General features: G+C 40.9%; 2 protein-coding genes across 2 annotated transcripts; one reads left to right on the forward strand and one right to left on the reverse strand.

The window, feature by feature from the left end:
- Positions 1–6091: 6091 nt before the first annotated feature.
- Positions 6092–7080, forward strand: LOC130591775 (uncharacterized). Its single transcript, XM_057395687.1, has 2 exons — positions 6092–6820; positions 6880–7080. The coding sequence occupies exons 1-2, from the start codon at positions 6092–6094 to the stop codon at positions 7078–7080; spliced, it is 930 nt and encodes a 309-aa protein (XP_057251670.1).
- Positions 7081–11151: 4071 nt separating this feature from the next.
- On the reverse strand, positions 11152–12109 carry LOC130591931 (uncharacterized). The gene is made up of 2 exons (XM_057395925.1): positions 11761–12109; positions 11152–11686 (listed from the first exon to the last, which is right to left on the reverse strand). Exons 1-2 carry the CDS (start codon positions 12106–12108, stop codon positions 11231–11233), a joined length of 804 nt encoding a protein of 267 aa, XP_057251908.1. The 5' UTR covers position 12109; the 3' UTR covers positions 11152–11230.
- Between the last annotated feature and the right edge of the window lie 6718 nt (positions 12110–18827).

Raw genomic sequence — 18827 nt, forward strand, 5'->3', positions numbered from 1 at the left:
CCACATGCACACAACAATTTCGTAGCAATAATCACACACAAACAATTTACAGAAATTTTTAACCAAAATTAAGTGTTTTAATGTAATGCTTGTGTACCTTGCTTGCTTGCTTGCTAGCTTTTTCACTCCTAAACCTCCTTGAAATCTTGATTCTCTACTGAACTTCTTAGTACCTATATCCAAAATGATATATCATCAATAATCTCACAAGAATACTCTCAAAAATCAACCCAAAGAATCAATTTTTCAACCATACATTACTTACCTCACCTACCTTCTTCTTCCCTTGACTTTGATTAATCTCCTTGGACCTTTGGCTTGAAAACTTTTCTTCCCAATACCTATTATCAACTGTAATAACTAGATATCAACTTGCATGTAAATTTTGGGAAGTTTTTATGCAGCAATTTAGGAGAGAGAGACGAAGAACCAAAACTGGTTCCTAAAAACCAGAACAGGCGAGTAAGAGAGAGAGGAAAGAAATCTCTAGGTCTTTCTGGTTTTCACTCTAAATGGAATGAAATTTCTACCCTAAGTTCCCCTATGTATTTAAGACACCCTCATGTAATTTTTTTTAAACTTTGACGGAATATACAGGGTCAAAAACTCTGGTTCCCATAAAGGTGTTTTCAGAAATTTCTGAACAGTCCCCATTAAATGTTTTACCTTGGTTTACCCACTTAAGGCTTAGATATCCACTTGAAAATTTAAACATAGACTCCCAATAAACCCATATTCATACCCAATTCCTTTTCTCCTCTTGGATCCATCTCTTTTATTTTATTTAAATCATTTCTTACTAACCCGTTATTCGTGAATTCTATAAATAAATTATTTAATAAAGCATTCTTGTAACTAATAATGTGAAATAAATCTTAATCCTATTACTTAATATTGTGTATTTAATAACCTTAAGAACGTTTATTAATTCTAATATTCCACTTAATCAGGAAGGCTATTTCAACTAAACTATTGAAGGAGCTTGATTATATAATTTGAGTAGTGTGCATTCTGTTTCTTTGAAGCAATGTAAGTTTAATAAAAACTCCATTTATGTTTAATTTGTATTTTTTTTATTGCAAATTGTTGTGTCAATCCTAGTTATGTTATTACTGTAAATGTTCTATTCTTATGTAATTCAATAATTTTATGAACATTATGTATACAACCAATAGTTTTAGAGCTGAACTTCTATACGTCGCCCATAAAATACTTAAAATCACCCCCAAAAAATTAAAATTACATTTTTTAACCTTTTCTTTTTCCTTAAATTACAGCCCCATGATCAACCACCTCACTCCTGCACCACCACTCAATTGGCCCTATTATCTAACCCTAGACAATTACAATCAAAATTTATCATTAGTAAAGGAAATCAGAACTTCCAGTGTTCTTCCAATAAACCATGAATCAGTTAATAAACCTGCACAACTAAATACTATTGTACCAGATCTTAGTACAATTATAAGTTAGAAAATCAAGTTATTAATGCAATCCCATGCACTGCAGCACCTTGGAAATAAGAAAAAATTTGAAAGGTCGTAACCATTTAAAGTAATCACAAGCCTAAAGACATCACAGACAATATTGAAACAGCAGCCACAATGAACTTTCAGCACATCATGTAAAAGAACAGTCGTTTACAAAATATATCTTGACAGTAGTAAAAAAGATTTCTTCAACGTATCTTGTTTCAGCCTCTCATAGCACTCTTAGTCTCTTATCACGTCAAAGCACCACCACCCACCACCCACCACCCACCACCCACCCTTCTTACCTCATTCTTTCTCTTTCATCCTCAATATCAAACCCCCACATGCTGCCAACCGCCACCCACCAGCCTCCCCTTTAACTTCCTCTTCTCTTCTGTTGTTCCGGCCGAATTTTTTTTATATCGGAGAACGTCCGTCCAGGACGTTCAGCCCATGGGGCGATCGTGCGGCCAGGACGTTCAGCCCATGGGGCGAACGTCCGGTCAGGACGTTCTACCCATGGCTCGAACGTCCTGGCCGGACGATCGCCCCATGGGCTGAACGTCCTGGCCGGACGTTCTCCGATATAAAAAAGTTTCGGCGGCAGGTTGGTGGTGGTGGGGGTGGTGGATAGCTTGATGTATCATCAGCCAAGATCTCAAGCAGTCGCATAATAATTGAACGCACATTAGACATTAGTATCATAGTTTTGCAAGCAGAGTAGGATAATCAGCCAGTCAAAGAAAGTATTTGTACCAGATGCAAAGCAATCCTATCTGTTGGATTATACTAGCTGCTAACCCCAAATTATCTAGAGAGGTGGGTCTTGCAGTGATCTGGTTGGGGATGGACGACTAAGTTATGTGAGGTGTAAGGAACTATAATATTCAGGGCTACCAGATGGAAGGTAGGTGGTGGTGCAATGGTGGGTGGTGGCAGTGGCGGAGTCAGGATTTTCAAATCGAGGGGTCAAAAAAAAAAGACAAAAGATATTCAATATTAAAAATTTTACAACGCAAAGAAACATTGTCAAAGATCGAGTTGTTTTTCCATTGCCTTTGATTTTTTTAATCTAAGTGTATCACTCATCGTTTTCTATATTCATTATTTAATACGAATTAACAAATTTCATATCAAAAATATGCATGAGTCATAGAACAATGCACTCATAAAAATGCAAAAATATGCATGAATCACAGAACAATCATACATTGAACAGCTCCACAAGCATCTCTAATCTAATTGAACTTATTCACATGAAAGAGCAGTATATACCAAAACTTTTATACATAAACAAATAAGCTCAACAAAAAACACAAGCACATTTTATACCAAATTTTCATCTGAGGCTTCAGAAGCCGAATCGACGTCGATAGCATAAAGTATTTCCCTGATCACCTTCTTATCTTCCAGGATCATTCCCAAAAACGACCAAAACAGAAGAACCAACACCATTGAAAGACCCACATCTTTTATACGCATAATTGGTAGCTTCACCATCACAAACACAAAAAAATCATAATCATCTCATCAATAAACCCAAAACCTTAAAATACCCAGCCACTAAAGCCAACAAAAGAAACATAAAACCCTCGAATTTGTGAAGTGTGATTGATGCACGGAGTCGTGGAGGTCGGAGGAGTGATGCGGGCGTGCGGTGTTGTCGGCGTGCAGCGTGCGTTCCGGTGGTTGATGGACACCATCATTCCGGCGACTTAACAGACTGAACTATCGAACTCGTGAACGTGAAGGAAGGAGCGTGAGATACTGAGGTGTATTGGGAAAGGAAGATGGGAGAAAGTGATAAGTTTTAAAAATTAAATGATTTTTAATATTTGATTTAATTGAAAATTTGATGGGAATTGGGAGTTGGGAAGTGGGCCAAAGTGGCAGATAAGAATACAGGGGAATTGAAGAAGCGCTGAAGAGCTGACTATTGGGCGCTGGGTTTTTTTTCCCCGAAAAGTCCTTCAATTCAATTTTTTTTTTTTAATTCACGGGGTCACGTGACCCCACGTGACCCAAGCTAGCTCCGCCCCTGGGTGGTGGGGAAAAGAGGAGAAGGTGAAATGGCAGTAGGTTGGTGGTGGTGAGGGTGGTGGGTAGTGTAGTAAAGGAGGAAGGGTATATTGGTCTATAAAAATATATTTTGGGCGATTTTAAGTATTTTATGGGCGTTGTTTAACAATCCTCTTTTAGGAGGAGAAGGGTATACTATACTACATTGAATAAGGTGTTTATTGTTTTTTTTGTTAGTTTTTCTTTCGGGGGTGGGGGTAGTTTTCTACAACAAACATAGATGCAGAGAATCATTGCAAAAGTTGTTGTAGACTTGTAGCACTTGATCATGTGGTTAAATTAAAATTTCAGTTAGTGTTGTTTGTTTTATTTTTCCTAGTTAATTTAAGTACATGAAAAAAAAGTACTTCATTCTTGATCATTGACAGAATGGTTAAAGAGACTCACAACTAAATCATATATTATGTATTTATTAGTAGTATTGTTCTTGAACCTTGAAATGATCCGTTGTGATTCATGTGTCTCAGATTTAATGGAAGACTCGTCTACAAACCATGAATTAAATGCTCATATAGATGTGCCGGAAATTTGGATCCCTCATATTGGCATGGAATTTGATTCGGTGGACGATGCTTGGATTTTTTGGTTAAATTATGGGGGAAAGATAGGTTTTAATGTTTGTAAACATTGGGAAACAAGAGTAAGGGCACTAGAATTGGACGGACTTGTGATATCTAGAAGATTTTTATGTGCAAAAGAGGGTTACCATCGTCTTGACAAGCGAGATAACTTGACAAAAAATCCCATAGCCAAAAGAAGAACAGGTTGCAAGGTTCGTCTTGGTATCTCTTTATATAAGGGCACTGGAAAATAGTCACTTACTGTCATCACAAAGATGGTAAAACTTTAGCGGGAACCCGGTTTTTAAACCCGGGTAGATTTAACTCGGAATCATCCGAGTTACTATAGGCAGTAGCAACATCAATCCCATGATCATCGAAAAGTGCTTGAAAATGAAACATGACTGTTGGGCCCTCGATTTTCTGGAATAGGCGGGCTTCCCTAAACATTTCGAATTTCTAATTAATGTGCAGTTGGCGAAGGAAGTGGGGAGACTAAGTCAAGCGACGTTACGTGGCGTCATTTTGGGCAGTTGAGATATATGCGGGATTGTGTAGACGGAACCCCCAAATTGTGGAACAACTCTAAAGCAGCTAGGGAGATATTTTCTTAGTAGTATAAATGCATAATTTGTAACCTAGTTTTGACCTATGTTCTTTATGGTCACTCTCCTCGTCTCTCTCTCTAAAAAAACATCTACTTGTTATTCTTCTCTCTAAATATTCCGAGTTCCATCATTGTAATCGCTACCATTGTAACACTACTTCAAGTGCCATATTAGTGGATTGGTGATCAAGAGCATCACCCGCGGTTTTTCCCTTTGGGTTTTCCGCGTCAACAATTTCTTGCTTCTTTCATTATTTACTCTTTACGCAATTCATTTTTTATTATGTCATTTATTATCAATATGATGATTTTGTTGTTGGCACCCAAACCTTTTTAGTACTTGGTACAAAATCGGCATAAACAATTTGGCGCCCACCGTGGGGCCACAGCAAGATCTTCATACATTTTTCGACAATCGCATCTTTTTGTTTTATTTTTCCATACTCTTCCATCTTTTCGTATTTGCTATGGCAGGACAATGGGTTACCACCCAGGAAGTCATTGACGAACTCAATCGCGTCAAAGCGGAGATGGCGACGTTAAAGGAAAGCTTCGTCGCGTCATGCATGGAGATCCAAAGCTTGAAATCCACCAAGAAGACGTCCAAGGGGCCCAAGCCTCGCAATGTTCGTGGCGTCTCCAGGATGCAAAATCTGGACGGCGAAGGGTTCGAGACCCCAGGAAATCGTGCTGATCTCGGAGATGCTGATGATTCAGAAAAGGAAGACGCCGATGACGGCGAGAATGACGGTGCTGACCCTTCAAAGAGTTCGCCCAAGGCCGTCTTGATGATCCTATCCAGCAGCGTCTCCAGCAATTAGAAGACATGATCGCCCGTATCCCTGGTGTCCCCAGGCCTATGGAAAAAGCTACTCCTAACAGTTATGCTGATTCTCCTTTTGCAGATCCCATAGCATTGATCGAGGTGCCCAAGAGGTTCTCCGTCCCGTCCATGAAACTGTATGACGGCACCACAGATCCCAACGACCATGTCGCTCAGTACAAGCAAAGAATGATTACCATCTCAATCCCGAAGAATATGCGGGAAGCATGCATGTGCAAGGGATTTGGCTCTACGCTGACTGGGCCAGCCTTCAGTGGTTCATTAATCTTAATAACGGGACCATCTCTTCTTTTGCTCAATTGGTTAATGCTTTTAATATGCAATTTGCTAGTAGTCGCAAAATGGAAAAACAAGCTAGCGACTTACATAGGATTGTGCAAAAATCTGATGAGTCTCTTAAAGAATTTGTGAACAGGTTTAACAGGGAAAAAGTGTCCATCCCGAATTGCGATGCTAGGACGGCCATCGAGGCGTTCAGACGCGGTCTGGATGAGGAATCAGACCTCTACAAGGAGCTGACCAAATATCCATGTCCGACGTTCGAGGATGCTCAAGCCAAAGATTGGCCCAGATCCGGCTGGAAGAAGACATGCAATCCAGAAAGGCTTATGCCCATGCCGACAGCCGGAAAGCAACGCCTAACAAGCAAGCCCCCTGGCGTCAAAAGCCTTATGAGCGCCCGCAGCAGGTCCATAGCGTCCGTCATGATGGGCCAGTCAATGATTGGAAGAATGATCCCGGTCTTCCCCCCAAGCTAAGCGAATATGGTTTCAACGTCACTATGGGAGGTATCATCAATACTTTACATTCTTTAGGTTCTGCTGTTAAATGGCCTTTCAGGAATGAGAAGTCGACGGCTCATCGCGACAAATCCAAATGGTGCGAATTCCATGGAGACCATGGGCATCACACTGACGAGTGCGTCGCTCTAAGGCGAGAAGTATCCCACCTGCTGAAGCAAGGATACCTAAAAGACTTGCTGACGGAGAAAGGTAAGCAGACGGTGTCGAAAGATGACGATCGACGTCAACCGCCGTCATCCCCACCGCACGTCAAGGTAATCAATGTCATTAGTGGTGGTTCAGATATCTGTGGACTAACATATTCTGCAGCTAAGCGGCATGCACGAGACGGTCTGAATCAAGACGCCGTCCCTAAAGAACTTCGTCATCCTCGTGACATCGAGCTGGAAACCATGCCAATCACCTTCGATGACGCCGATCTCGGTGACGACAGGGACATACACCATGACGGCCTGGTAATATCTCTAACTGTCAGTAATTGCTTGCTAAAACGTGTGTTAGTGGATAATGGCAGTTCAGCAAACATCCTGATGAGAGGCGCTTGGAGGACATGGGGATCGATGAACGTGACGTTATCCGCAAATCTACCGTCCTTGTCGGATTCAGCGGAGAATCCAAGCACACCATGGGAGAAGTGACCCTGCCCACCTTCGCCAAGGGAGTTAACATGCCAACTAAATTTTATGTCATTGACTGCCCTTCTTCTTACATGTGATTTTAGGCAGGCCATGGATCCATAGCATGAAGGCTGTCCCCTCGTCGTTTCACCAATCTTTGAAGTTCCCTACCAAGTGGGGAGTGCAGGAAATCAAAGGGGACAGACGGATCGCGAAGGAATGCTACAAGACGTCCTTGAAGCCGAGGAAATCAGAAGCATAGCAATTACAGATAGGGACGTTGGGAGAACAAGACTTCGACGAGCAGCAAGTAGATGAGGTCATCTTGGACCCCAGCAGGCCGGATCAAACGGTTAAAATAGGGGCCGCCTTATCTCCCGACGTCCGTCAACAGGTAATCGATTTTCTAAAAGCTAACGCTGACTGTTTTGCATGGTCCCATGAGGACGTTACAGGGATAGATCCCGATGTGATCACACATAAGCTCAACGTTGATCCAAGCCACAAACCGATCAAACAGAAAAGACGCAAGTTCGCCCCAGAACGGAACCAAATTATCAACTACGAAGTACAAAAGTGATGACACCGGTAAGGTAAGGGAAGTAAAATATCCTGATTGGTTAGCTAATGTCGTTGTTGTAGGAAAGAAAAACGGGAAGTGGAGGGTCTGCATAGACTTCACTGACCTCAACAAAGCATGTCCCAAAGACTCGTTCCCCCTGCCACACATTGACGCTCTGGTAGACGCCACAGCCGGACATGAGCTGCTGTCATTCATGGACGCCTTCTCAGGGTACAATCAAATACTCATGCATCCTGAAGATCAAGAAAAAACGTCATTCATCACCGATCGCGGCATTTATTGCTACAAGGTCATGTCGTTCGGGCTGAAAAATGCCGGCGTAACCTATCAACGGCTGGTCAACGCCATGTTCAAAGACCAGCTAGGGGACACCATGGAAGTGTACATAGATGACATGTTGGTCAAATCTAAAAATTCCCACGACCATGTGTCACACTTACAACAATCGTTCGACGTCATTCGAAGGTATGGCATGAAACTTAACCCCACTAAGTGTTCTTTTGGAGTGTCTGCAGGTAAATTTTTAGGGTACATAGTCACGAAACGAGGCATAGAGGCTAGCCCAGATCAGATCAAGGCTATCCTCAACATTCAATCGCCGCGAAGTGTAAAAGAAGTGCAGAAGTTAACAGGACGCGTCGCTGCGTTGAACCGTTTCATCTCTAAGTCCTCCGACAAGTGTCGACTGTTCTACGATGTCCTAAAGAAAAACAAAGGATTTAATTGGACGCCAGAACACGAGCAGGCCCTCCAAGACCTCAAGCAATATCTCATGACGCCACCATTGCTGTCGAAGCCGGTCGCCGACGAGCCATTACAGCTGTATGTCGCCGTCAGCGAGTCATCGGTAAGTGCCGTCCTGGCCAGAGAAGGGCAAGACGGACAATTGCCAGTGTACTATGTAAGTAAGTCCTTGGTCGACGCCGAAATCAGGTATTCTTCTCTTGAAAAACTTGTCTTGGCAATCGTGACGGCGTCTAAAAAATTAAAACATTATTTTGAAGCACATTCTATCTATGTCAAAACTAACTATCCCGTCAAGTCCATTCTAAGACACCCAGAACTAACGGGCAGAATGAGCAAGTGGGCAATAACGCTGAGCAGCTACGACATCACTTATCAACCTCGGACAGCAATAAAGTCGCAAGCATTAGCGGATTTTGTGGCGGACTTTAGCCCTACACTAGAAGCAATAGCCCAAACAGAGGTAAGTATGCTTGAGGTTAATACGACTAACAGTAAATGGATCTTGCATGTAGATGGATCTTCCAACTTTCGAGGCGCCGGATTAGGCGTATTGCTAAAGTCGCCACAAGGGGACATCATAGCCCGAGCTGTCAGTTGCGACTTCAAGGCTACCAACAACGAGGCAGAGTACGAGGCATTGTTAGCAGGATTAACACTGGCTAAAGATTTAAAAGCTACCGAGGTTGAAGCATATAGTGATTCATTGCTCATTGTCAGCCAAATAAAAGGGGAATTTGCCGCCAAAGATTCCAAAATGACGGCATACTTGGACGCCGTCCAGCAAAGGTAAAATTGTTTGACAAATTTGACATCTTTCAGATTCCCAGGGACCAAAACACACAAGCAGATGCATTGGCAAACATTGGGTCAGCCATGAGAAAGTCAAGGTTCAAAAGCATACCTATAGTACACCTGTCGCACCAGCGGTCCATAAAGCAACCACAGCCGATAAAGCCAACGACGTCGAGACGGATGTTAACGACATCGACGTCGTAATACTGCTACTGCGTCAACAAGCTGGCAGACCCCGCTTATCCAATATCTTAAGGATGGCACTCTCCCCGAAGACAAGCTACAAGCCAGAAAGGTACGATTCAGGGCTTCTATGTATGTTTTACTTGACGGTATACTTTTTCGGAAGTCCATTGCAGGACCATACCTAAGATGTCTCGACGGCGACGAATGCCGGCAAGTGTTACAAGAGATGCACGACGGATGTTGCGGCAATCATTCGGGGGGACGCAGCCTGTCAAACAGGACCCTACGCATGGGATATTATTGGCCAACGTTGCGTCAAGACGCTGTCGAGTACGCTAAGAAGTGCGACGCCTGCCAGCGACATGCCTCCATGTCACACAAACCTGCGGAACGGCTACACCCTACTATCACCCCTTGGCCCTTCATGAGATGGGGAATGGACATCGTCGGAAAACTCCCTCAAGCACCGGGGCAAAAGGTGTTCATGTTAGCTCTGACGGATTACTTTTCCAAATGGATCGAAGCTGATTCCTTTACCCAGGTACGCGACAAAGAGGTTATTACTTTTATATGGCGTAACATTTATGCAGGTTCGGCGTTCCTTCCGAAATCATCTGTGACAACGGTTCTCAATTCATAAGCACGCCCACGAGGAATTTCTTGGCTAAGTGGAACATACAACTTAGCACTGCGACGCCTAGATATCCTCAGACCAATGGTCAAGCTGAGTCTAGCAACAAATCAGTCCTTAAAGTCGTCAAAAGGCGTCTCAAAGCAGCCAAAGGTAAGTGGGCAGAGGAACTCCCGTCAATTCTGTGGGCGAACAGAACCACCCCCAGGACGGCGACGGGGCAAACCCCTTTTTCCCTAGTCTATGGGTGTGAAGCTGTCCTTCCCCCTGAGGTACGTATCCCGACATCACGTTATGGATTACTGACGCCAGACAGGAACGATGAAGAGTTAAGTCATGACATCGTGACGAGTGAAGAATTGAGGGAAGCGGCCCTTGTTCGAATGGCGTCACAACAACAGATAGTGGCTAGAAGCTTTAATAAAAATGTCAAGGCTAAAACATTCAATGTCGGAGATTGGGTCTTGAGGGAAGTCTTTCAAAATACAAGGAAGTCAATGCGGAAAGTTAGCACCTGCATGGGAAGGCCCATACAAGATCCAGAAAGTAGTAGGCAACGGGCCTATCGTCTCTGCGCCAAGGATGGCAAACTCATACCAAGAAGTTGGAACGCCGTTCACCTTAAGCGCTACCACTTTTAACTGATAGTGTCAACACGTACTAGATAATTAAAGTAGGTAATGTTACATTTAACATGTCATGACATTATTTCGTTCAGTTTCTAGTATGTCTTGTATCCTTTTCTTGGCTAACATTTGCATGTGAGGTATGTTGGCAGTATTACAGGCTCATTCATTGCACAAATAAAAGAGTATGACATCAGACATCGGCGTCGTCGGGGTCTAACGTCTTACAGTTACGATTATGAACGGACAGGGGCAATCCCCACATGGTCAGATAGACGTTCTCCCCCGTCCGATTCCTACGACATTTACATCTATGACATCTGCAAAGCCAGTGTGTTTGGTTGGAAGTGGTGATTATCCCTTCATTGCAACCAAAACATCACGTGGTTCACACAACCAAGGTACCTTACAACGTTGTACATACATACATACATGTATACTTGTGTTCACGAATTAAACAAAGACGACATTCATTGCAAACAAACACACCATGACGTAACAGTAACACAATTCTTGAACATAACATAACATCGTTTCGGAAACACACAAAACAAAATTACTAAAGTTAGCAAAAGAAACATCACAAAATATAAAGTTTCGGTGACATATCACCTTGAATCAACTACTGCAAAAGTTAATTAACAATTATCGGTGACACAGCACCTTGCAGGAACTAGTGAGAATCAAGCGGCACCGTCAGTTTCAGCATTGACGCCTGAGTCCGTCGTCGCCATGACGTCGGCGTTACTCTCGCCCTCGGGGATCAAGTCTTCCGGCGTCCCGAAAACTTCCAGGAACTGCTGAATGTCTGCCTCAGGCGTCCACTTCGACGTCTGCCCTTCCAAAAACTGCTTCATCAACCTTGCCTTAGTCTTCCAGGTGTATCGGCTAGCGGCGTCCATCAGCTCTTCACGAAGGCTGGCGATGATGGCGTCCGTCTCTTCCTTCATCGACGCCAGGCTGATCACGTGGCTAGCATTCTGGCCTTTCTCCTTAGCCAACTCCTCGGACAGCTCTGCCACCTTCTTTTCTGCTGCCGTCAACGACGCCGAGGACCGGTCCAACTTCTCGCGAAGTGTCTTGCACTCCTTCTCTAGAGTGAGGGCAGCAGAGCGGAGGGACAGAGAATGTTGTGACGCCTATACAAATGGCTGACGTCAGTAAAGTACGTAATGAAACATTCAAATGACATAACATGTGTTAGTTGGCTTACATGTATTTGCAAGGCCAATCCTTCATTCGCCACTGTGAGCAAGGGCAGGCTGGCTAGGCGACGTTGAGGCGCGGGAAACGCCAGCTTCTCCGCCGACGGGAAGATTGTCGGGGCGGTGATTTCACAGAAGTTCTTGGGAAGGGAGATAGTAAAAGTTTCTCCTTCTCCAAGAGGCGTCTTCGCAGATTTAGGGGTCTCTGTCGGTGGCGTCGTCTTAGCAATCTTGGGAGCGCCCATGGATGACGGTGTCACAGCGGAAGCAATTGCGGCCTGTTTTCTCTTCCTGGCCCGTTCTAGCATTTCCGCTTCAGAGAGGCCGACGGTAGGGGTCTTTGATCTAGTAGACATGGTGTTTCTGGAAGACGTCTGTGGTGTCAGTTTCTCAACAAAAAAAAAAAAAAAAAAAAAAAAAAGAAAAAAAAAAATGAAGAAAAATGACGAGACAAGTATGCAAGATACATTACCTGACGCCATAGAGGGACTGGTGTTGGTTGTGTGTTCCTCTGTTGATTGGGGCAAGACGTCTCCTTCTGACGACGTTAATTCAAATTTGTTGCGGAATGTTCTTTCTTTGGGGGAGTATTTCTGGAGAAGTTGGTTGATTTTGGCTTTGCTAAGAGACGAATCCTCGACGGGCAGAGGTAAGATTTCTGCAATAACAAGGGAAATTAGACGACGTCAACAGCATAAACAAGAGAATGTATTCGACGAAGAGAAAATTACCTTCGGAATTCCATCCGTCATGTAAGTATTCAAAGCTCTTCCCCAAAGAACTCTTCTCTACAAAAAAGTATCTTTTCTTCCATCCCCTGTCATTAGCCCCAGAATTTTCTACCAAAGATGGTTTTCCTGGTTTTAAGAAAAAGGTATACCTAGACACCTCTACTCTTTTAATGTCATACATGTATAGAAGGTCCTCTAGGGTGAAGTCCACATTCGAGTCTTGGGCCAATTTGTCAATTACATGGACTACACGCCAAACAAGTGGCATGATTTGGCCTGGACTGACTTGCATGACGGTTAAGAGTTGAGTCATGAGAGAGTTAAAGGGGAGGGAGTACCCAATCTTGAAGGGGTATTCATACATAACTACCCACCCACTGGGGCAGTCGTCGGGTCGCTGTTCTCCATCTGGGATCCTTGTCATACATTTTTCGGGCACTATACGTTTTTCTATTAAAGTAATTACATCATCTTCAGTGAATTCGCTGGCGATACGCTTTCCCCCAATTACCCCAGTTTCTAAAATAACTACTTCATCAGAGCTTTCTGCCATTTTTGAAGTTCTTTTTGATTTTCTAATCTTGGGAAGATTTTCTTTGGGCGCCATTTAAAGAAACAAAATTCGGAGGAATTTAGGAAGAAGGAGTTACCTGGTTCTTGGGTCTTCAAGAGGTTGAAGAATTCACCTGAGGAATTAGCCGTTTGGAGAGGAAACAAGTTTAATGAAGAGAGAGAAATGGGTTGGTGGAGAAAGGGGGATGTGAAAGGACAAAGTGGATGATGGGACTCTCTTAAATAGGGAAGCGTGTGGAAGTGGAGAAAGTGGGCGGTTTTTTCCCAACGTGATGATTGACGGTTTTCTTACAACTGGGTTTCGGACACGCGTCAATCAGGGGCAATTGTTGGGCCCTCGATTTTCTGGAATAGGCGGGCTTCCCTAAACATTTCGAATTTCTAATTAATGTGCAGTTGGCGAAGGAAGTGGGGAGACTAAGTCAAGCGACGTTACGTGGCGTCATTTTGGGCATTGAGATATATGCGGGATTGTGTAGACGGAACCCCCAAATTGTGGAACAACTCTAAAGCAGCTGGGGAGATATTTTCTTAGTAGTATAAATGCATAATTTGTAACCTAGTTTTGACCTATGTTCTTTATGGTCACTCTCCTCGTCTCTCTCTCTAAAAAAACATCTACTTGTTATTCTTCTCTCTAAATATTCCGAGTTCCATCATTGTAATCGGCTACCATTGTAACACCTACTTCAAGTGCCATATTAGTGGATTGGTGATCAAGAGCATCACCCGCGGTTTTTCCCATTTGGGTTTTCCGCGTCAACAATTTCTTGCTTCTTTCATTATTTCACTCTTTACGCAAGTCATTTTATTTATTATGTCATTTATTATCAATATGATGATTTTGTTGTTGGCACCCAAACCTTTTTAGTACTTGGTACAAAATCGGCATAAACAATGACAGTCAACAAAGATGCACCAGCAGTGAAATAAACATAAGAAGGAACTTGAAATTCTTTGGCAAGGTCAATCAAGTTGACACACATGAGATCAAACACGAACACGGCTGGTTTTGTGGATCGATCATTGATGGCTTTTGTAATGAGGGGCTTTTGTACACGACTGTGTCATGAAAGAAATTGCTCGAAGCAGGATCCGGTAGTTCGGAGTCGGATAAAGAGGGAAGAGTGAGGAAGGTAATGCGGTTAGGGTCGATTGCGTTGGATTGAGACTTGATATAGGTATCAACAGTGGTGGAACTATGGATTGGCATGTGAAAGATGATGACGAGAATTGAGATTTATTCATCATGTTTGACGATAAGCTTGGCGAATTCAACGGCTGAGATTAGATGTCCAGTCCCAGGAGTTGGGACGAGCACAAGCTCTGCTTTTGACATTTGAAGGATGAAGGTTGAAGATTGAAGATTGAAGATTGAAGGATGTTTCTGTTTGTAGTTTTCTCCCTTTTAAGAAGTCTATTACTGAGTTGGAGAAGGTATGGTGAGGTTGTATTTATGGTGATGCTTAGAAAGTGACGGACTATTTTTTTCTTTTTGTTTTTGAATGAGGATAGTCTTTGATTGACTTGGTTTTGCGGTATCTGAGGATGTTTATTGTTAGTTTGTTACTTATTGATTTTTTGATTTCTTTGGAAAAAGATATTATCATATATACGTAAAAGATATATCTAAGGATGACGAGCTAGCTCATGTGGTAGAGCACTCCCCTCTGATATCTGAGGTTAGGGGTTCGATCCTTACCCCCAGCATTATGTTGGGATATTTCCTTAGCATGCTTTACCAGCCAATGTGCTGGTAGTTCCTACAAGGCTAGTAGCCTTGGTAGGGGTTGTTCGAATAAAAGATTCGCAAAGGCAGAAATTAAGCTTTCATAAACTGTTTTGTTTTGTGTGTGTCTGACTGAACAGAAGGCACTGATTTTATAGGGAAAAATCAGGCCAAAAACGGGCAACAATCAAGACAGAATTAATTGGGCGGATAATTAGGGATTGCCATGAATTATGTAACGGTCAAAACGTTACAGAATTCCAACAGCCACACACGCATAGCTCCCGGGTCCAAAACTTTAGTTAAGTTAAGTTTATTCCCCAAAGCCCAAAGCCCAAAGCCCAAGGCCCATGGCCCATGGCCCTGGCCCGGTCCGGGCGGCGGCGCGCGCGTGAGTGATAGCAAGCCCAAACCAAACATATCATCCAACCACAAAAGCATCTCTAGTCACAACTCAATAGATGGAAGGAGGGAGGAAGTATATAAACATGAAGAAATTCCCTCCCACAAGCAATGTGGGACAAACAAGAAAATGAGCCAAGGCTTTTCCAAGCCTTAACTCCAACAGGGGTTAGCCCTTGGGTTGACTGGTTGGTGAGCGATGTTTCGTTGAGTCCGGTAGAGCGCCTTCACTTTATCTTGTTAAATTTCGTATTTAGGGAGGAACAAGATCATGAAGAGAGAATAAGAGAGCCATTGATGGAGCACGTGGATAGGGAATAAAGGAGATAGGAGATAGAGAGGAGAGGAGAGAGAAAACAATGAACTACTCCTTCTGTCCCATAATATAGTATTTGTTTCTTTTTTATACGTCTCCAAGATAAACATTTGACTTTCGATATCTTTGATTTCTTATTAATAAAAATATATTAACAGTTGATATTATGAAATTACTCATTGAGGTGAATCCAATAAGATCCTACATAAATATTTTTTTTATATATACAAATTAAAATATTTGGTCAAAGATTTTAAAATTTGACCTCAAGAGAGAGAAGCAAATCTCTATTATATAAGGGAAGGGGGAACAATGATGTCCTCTTTTGAAATGCCTATTTTTCCCCCCTCCATTTCTAAATTACAAAAGGAATGTCAAAATCAAGAGCCCACTCATGGTACACCCGGGTGTACCATGCTCATGATACACCCAAGGGTATTTCTGTAATTAATTGCAAGTTAAGGGGTACGCTGGTAATTTTGGGGCAATAAATGACAAAAAGCAAAAATCTGAATCCAATTCTTCTTTCTCGCTCATTTCTCTCAATTCTTGATCACCAGAAAATTCTGATTTTCAATTCTTCTCTCTCTCCTCCTTCCAAACCTTCCAAACACACAATGGAAGATCTGAAATTCGCGAAAAAAAAATTCCAGATCTGGAAATCGGAGAATTAACGATGAGATGATGATGACGTGGACTCGAGATGATGATGATGAGGCGACTGAAGAAACCACAACCCATCCACGACGATGATGAAGACCCACGACCCAGATCTGATTATGTTTTTGCTCATTTGTTTTGTTGTTGTTTTTTTTTCCTCATTTCCCCTCAGTTAGTCGTATTGTTTAAACCAAATGTTTTTGGTTGTTTTACATGATCAGGACATGAACAAAATTATGGGTGCTGATTTTGAATTATCATTGTAGGAATGAGCAAATGTATTCTACAATAATTTTGAATTTATAATGTTCAAATGAGTCAAGCATCTATGCTTATTTAGAAAGATTGAAGATTATGTGCTCATTTACATATTTTGTGTTGGATGATTATTGCTGCTTAGTCAACTCTTATAGTTGCTCTTGTCTCTTTTTTTTCTATTCATTTCATCTCTTTCTTCATTTTCTTTTTTGCTCACATGTAATTAGTTCGTTTTCGTAACTGCTCATTTGCACCAAGTTTGCTCATTTTCTTAAACAAGTAGAAATACTTGCTCATCTGCTCATTTTACTCATTTGCTCATTTGATCATTTGCTTAATTTGCTCATTTTGCTCATTTGTCCATTTTGCTCAATTGGCGAAAATAGCCTTGGGTGTACCATGAGCATGGTACACCCAGGTTTACTATAAAGATTCTCCAAAATAAAAATCGACACTCAAAGAAAACTACCGAAAATTAATTTACACCACACAGGGCCTGTTCTCCCCAGCTTATTTTCAGTTCAGTTCAGCTCAGTTCAGCTCAGTTTAGCTCCATTCTTTAATAACTATTTTGTTAAATATTATTATTATGTTGGTCCAACGTATTTTACTAATTACTCTTTTTATTATTATTTATTTTATATCATTATTATTAAGTATTATTATTATTATTTCAATATATTATTTTATTTATTATAGCTTTACTCATTATTATTACTATTATCATTAGGAGGAACATGGTTTAGGTGAAAAGCACAAATAAACCCACTTTTTTAGCCCATAAACGAATCAAATCGCGTCAAAACGGTTTATGATGTAATTTTGCGTGGTCTGACCCAATTATTATTTTTATTACTAAATAATATTATATTATTAAATCTAATTATTAAAATAGTAATATTAATTTACTTCTTAGATATTATTGTTATTATATAATCATCATCAAGTATTAATATATTAATACAAATAATATAAAATAATTATTATTAATTATCATTATTATCATTAATTATTAATAATAATAATAATATATGATTATTAACATTATTTATTCATAACTATCATTTAAAAATATCCAAAATACTATTATTATTATTCATTATTAATTATTCATTATTATTACTTATCATTATAATTATTATTTAATATTCATATTATTATTGTTTAAATATTATTCATATATTTGTTACATTCAATTTAATTCAACTAGATTTTTTGCACGCGATACGTACTTGAATTTTTTTTTCAAAACAGAAACTCGATTTTAATGCATGGTGAACGTTTCTCAGATGTCATAGGAATACTTCTTGATGTATCACTGATTCACCGGTTGGAAACAACTCTTTTAAAAGAGATGTTGCAATAATGGATAACACGTACGTGCACATTCTTTATTTAATATTATAGTGCATTGTTTTTTTTAACTTTTATTCTCTTCAGGTGGATCATTATCAAATTAACTGTTTGGCATGATTATGTTCATGTCTTCCGAAATGGACCATTTGATTATGGGAAACAACATTCAATTGTTGTTGCATGTGGGCTTCATCTGAAAAATTACCACAGTATGAATAACATCCCTTTTCATACAACAAAGATATTGGTTTTAAATTTTCTATATGTATATGGCTGACCAAGATTAATTTTTGGAATCATTTACGTGAACAGGGGTATATCTTACGACCGGCTATTGTAGCAGAATATACTTAAATACAGAGAACAAATTTACCAGTTTATTATCTGCATGGTATGCAACATTCAGTTTCACACCAATCAACTAATCAAAAAAATTTATACGCACCATTATTATGTATAGCAAATTGATTCTGACATACTACTGATTCACGTATGACACCGAGAAACTGGCACATAAACGGGTTGCGGCTTTCCGCCCATGTCCATTCGCAATGCATTCATCAATTGCAGTTTATAATGCCATTCGTACTCGGATATCTAAATTACCTACTATAAAGAGTGTAAATAACTACAAACCTTTTCAATTTGTTTATTAGTGGAACTATCAATACAAAACAAAATAACGAATATTTGTTGTTTTCTATGATAGGTTCATTATTGTTGATTAGTCGCTCATATGAGGCGTATTGAGTCACAACCTGATGAGATTATTTACGAAGCATGTAATCGTTGTCTAAGAAAAATTGTCATCACCCAAACGGTCTATAAATGTGTACGGTGCAATCTAACAAATGCTGCAACTATTCCAAGGTATAAACTTTACAACATTAATCTACATATTTTATAAATATTCACAAATGTTTATTAAATGTGTTTTTTCGTTGACAGATTAATGCTTCAACTCATTATTTCTGACAAGCGTGGTAGAATGGGAGTATGATGAATAGACTAACTCAACACATGTTGCGGTGTACTCCGACTGAAATCAAA

The sequence above is a fragment of the Beta vulgaris genome, chromosome 6 (genome assembly GCF_026745355.1).
Source record: "Beta vulgaris subsp. vulgaris cultivar EL10 chromosome 6, EL10.2, whole genome shotgun sequence".
NCBI classification, from domain to species: Eukaryota; Viridiplantae; Streptophyta; class Magnoliopsida; order Caryophyllales; family Amaranthaceae; genus Beta; species Beta vulgaris.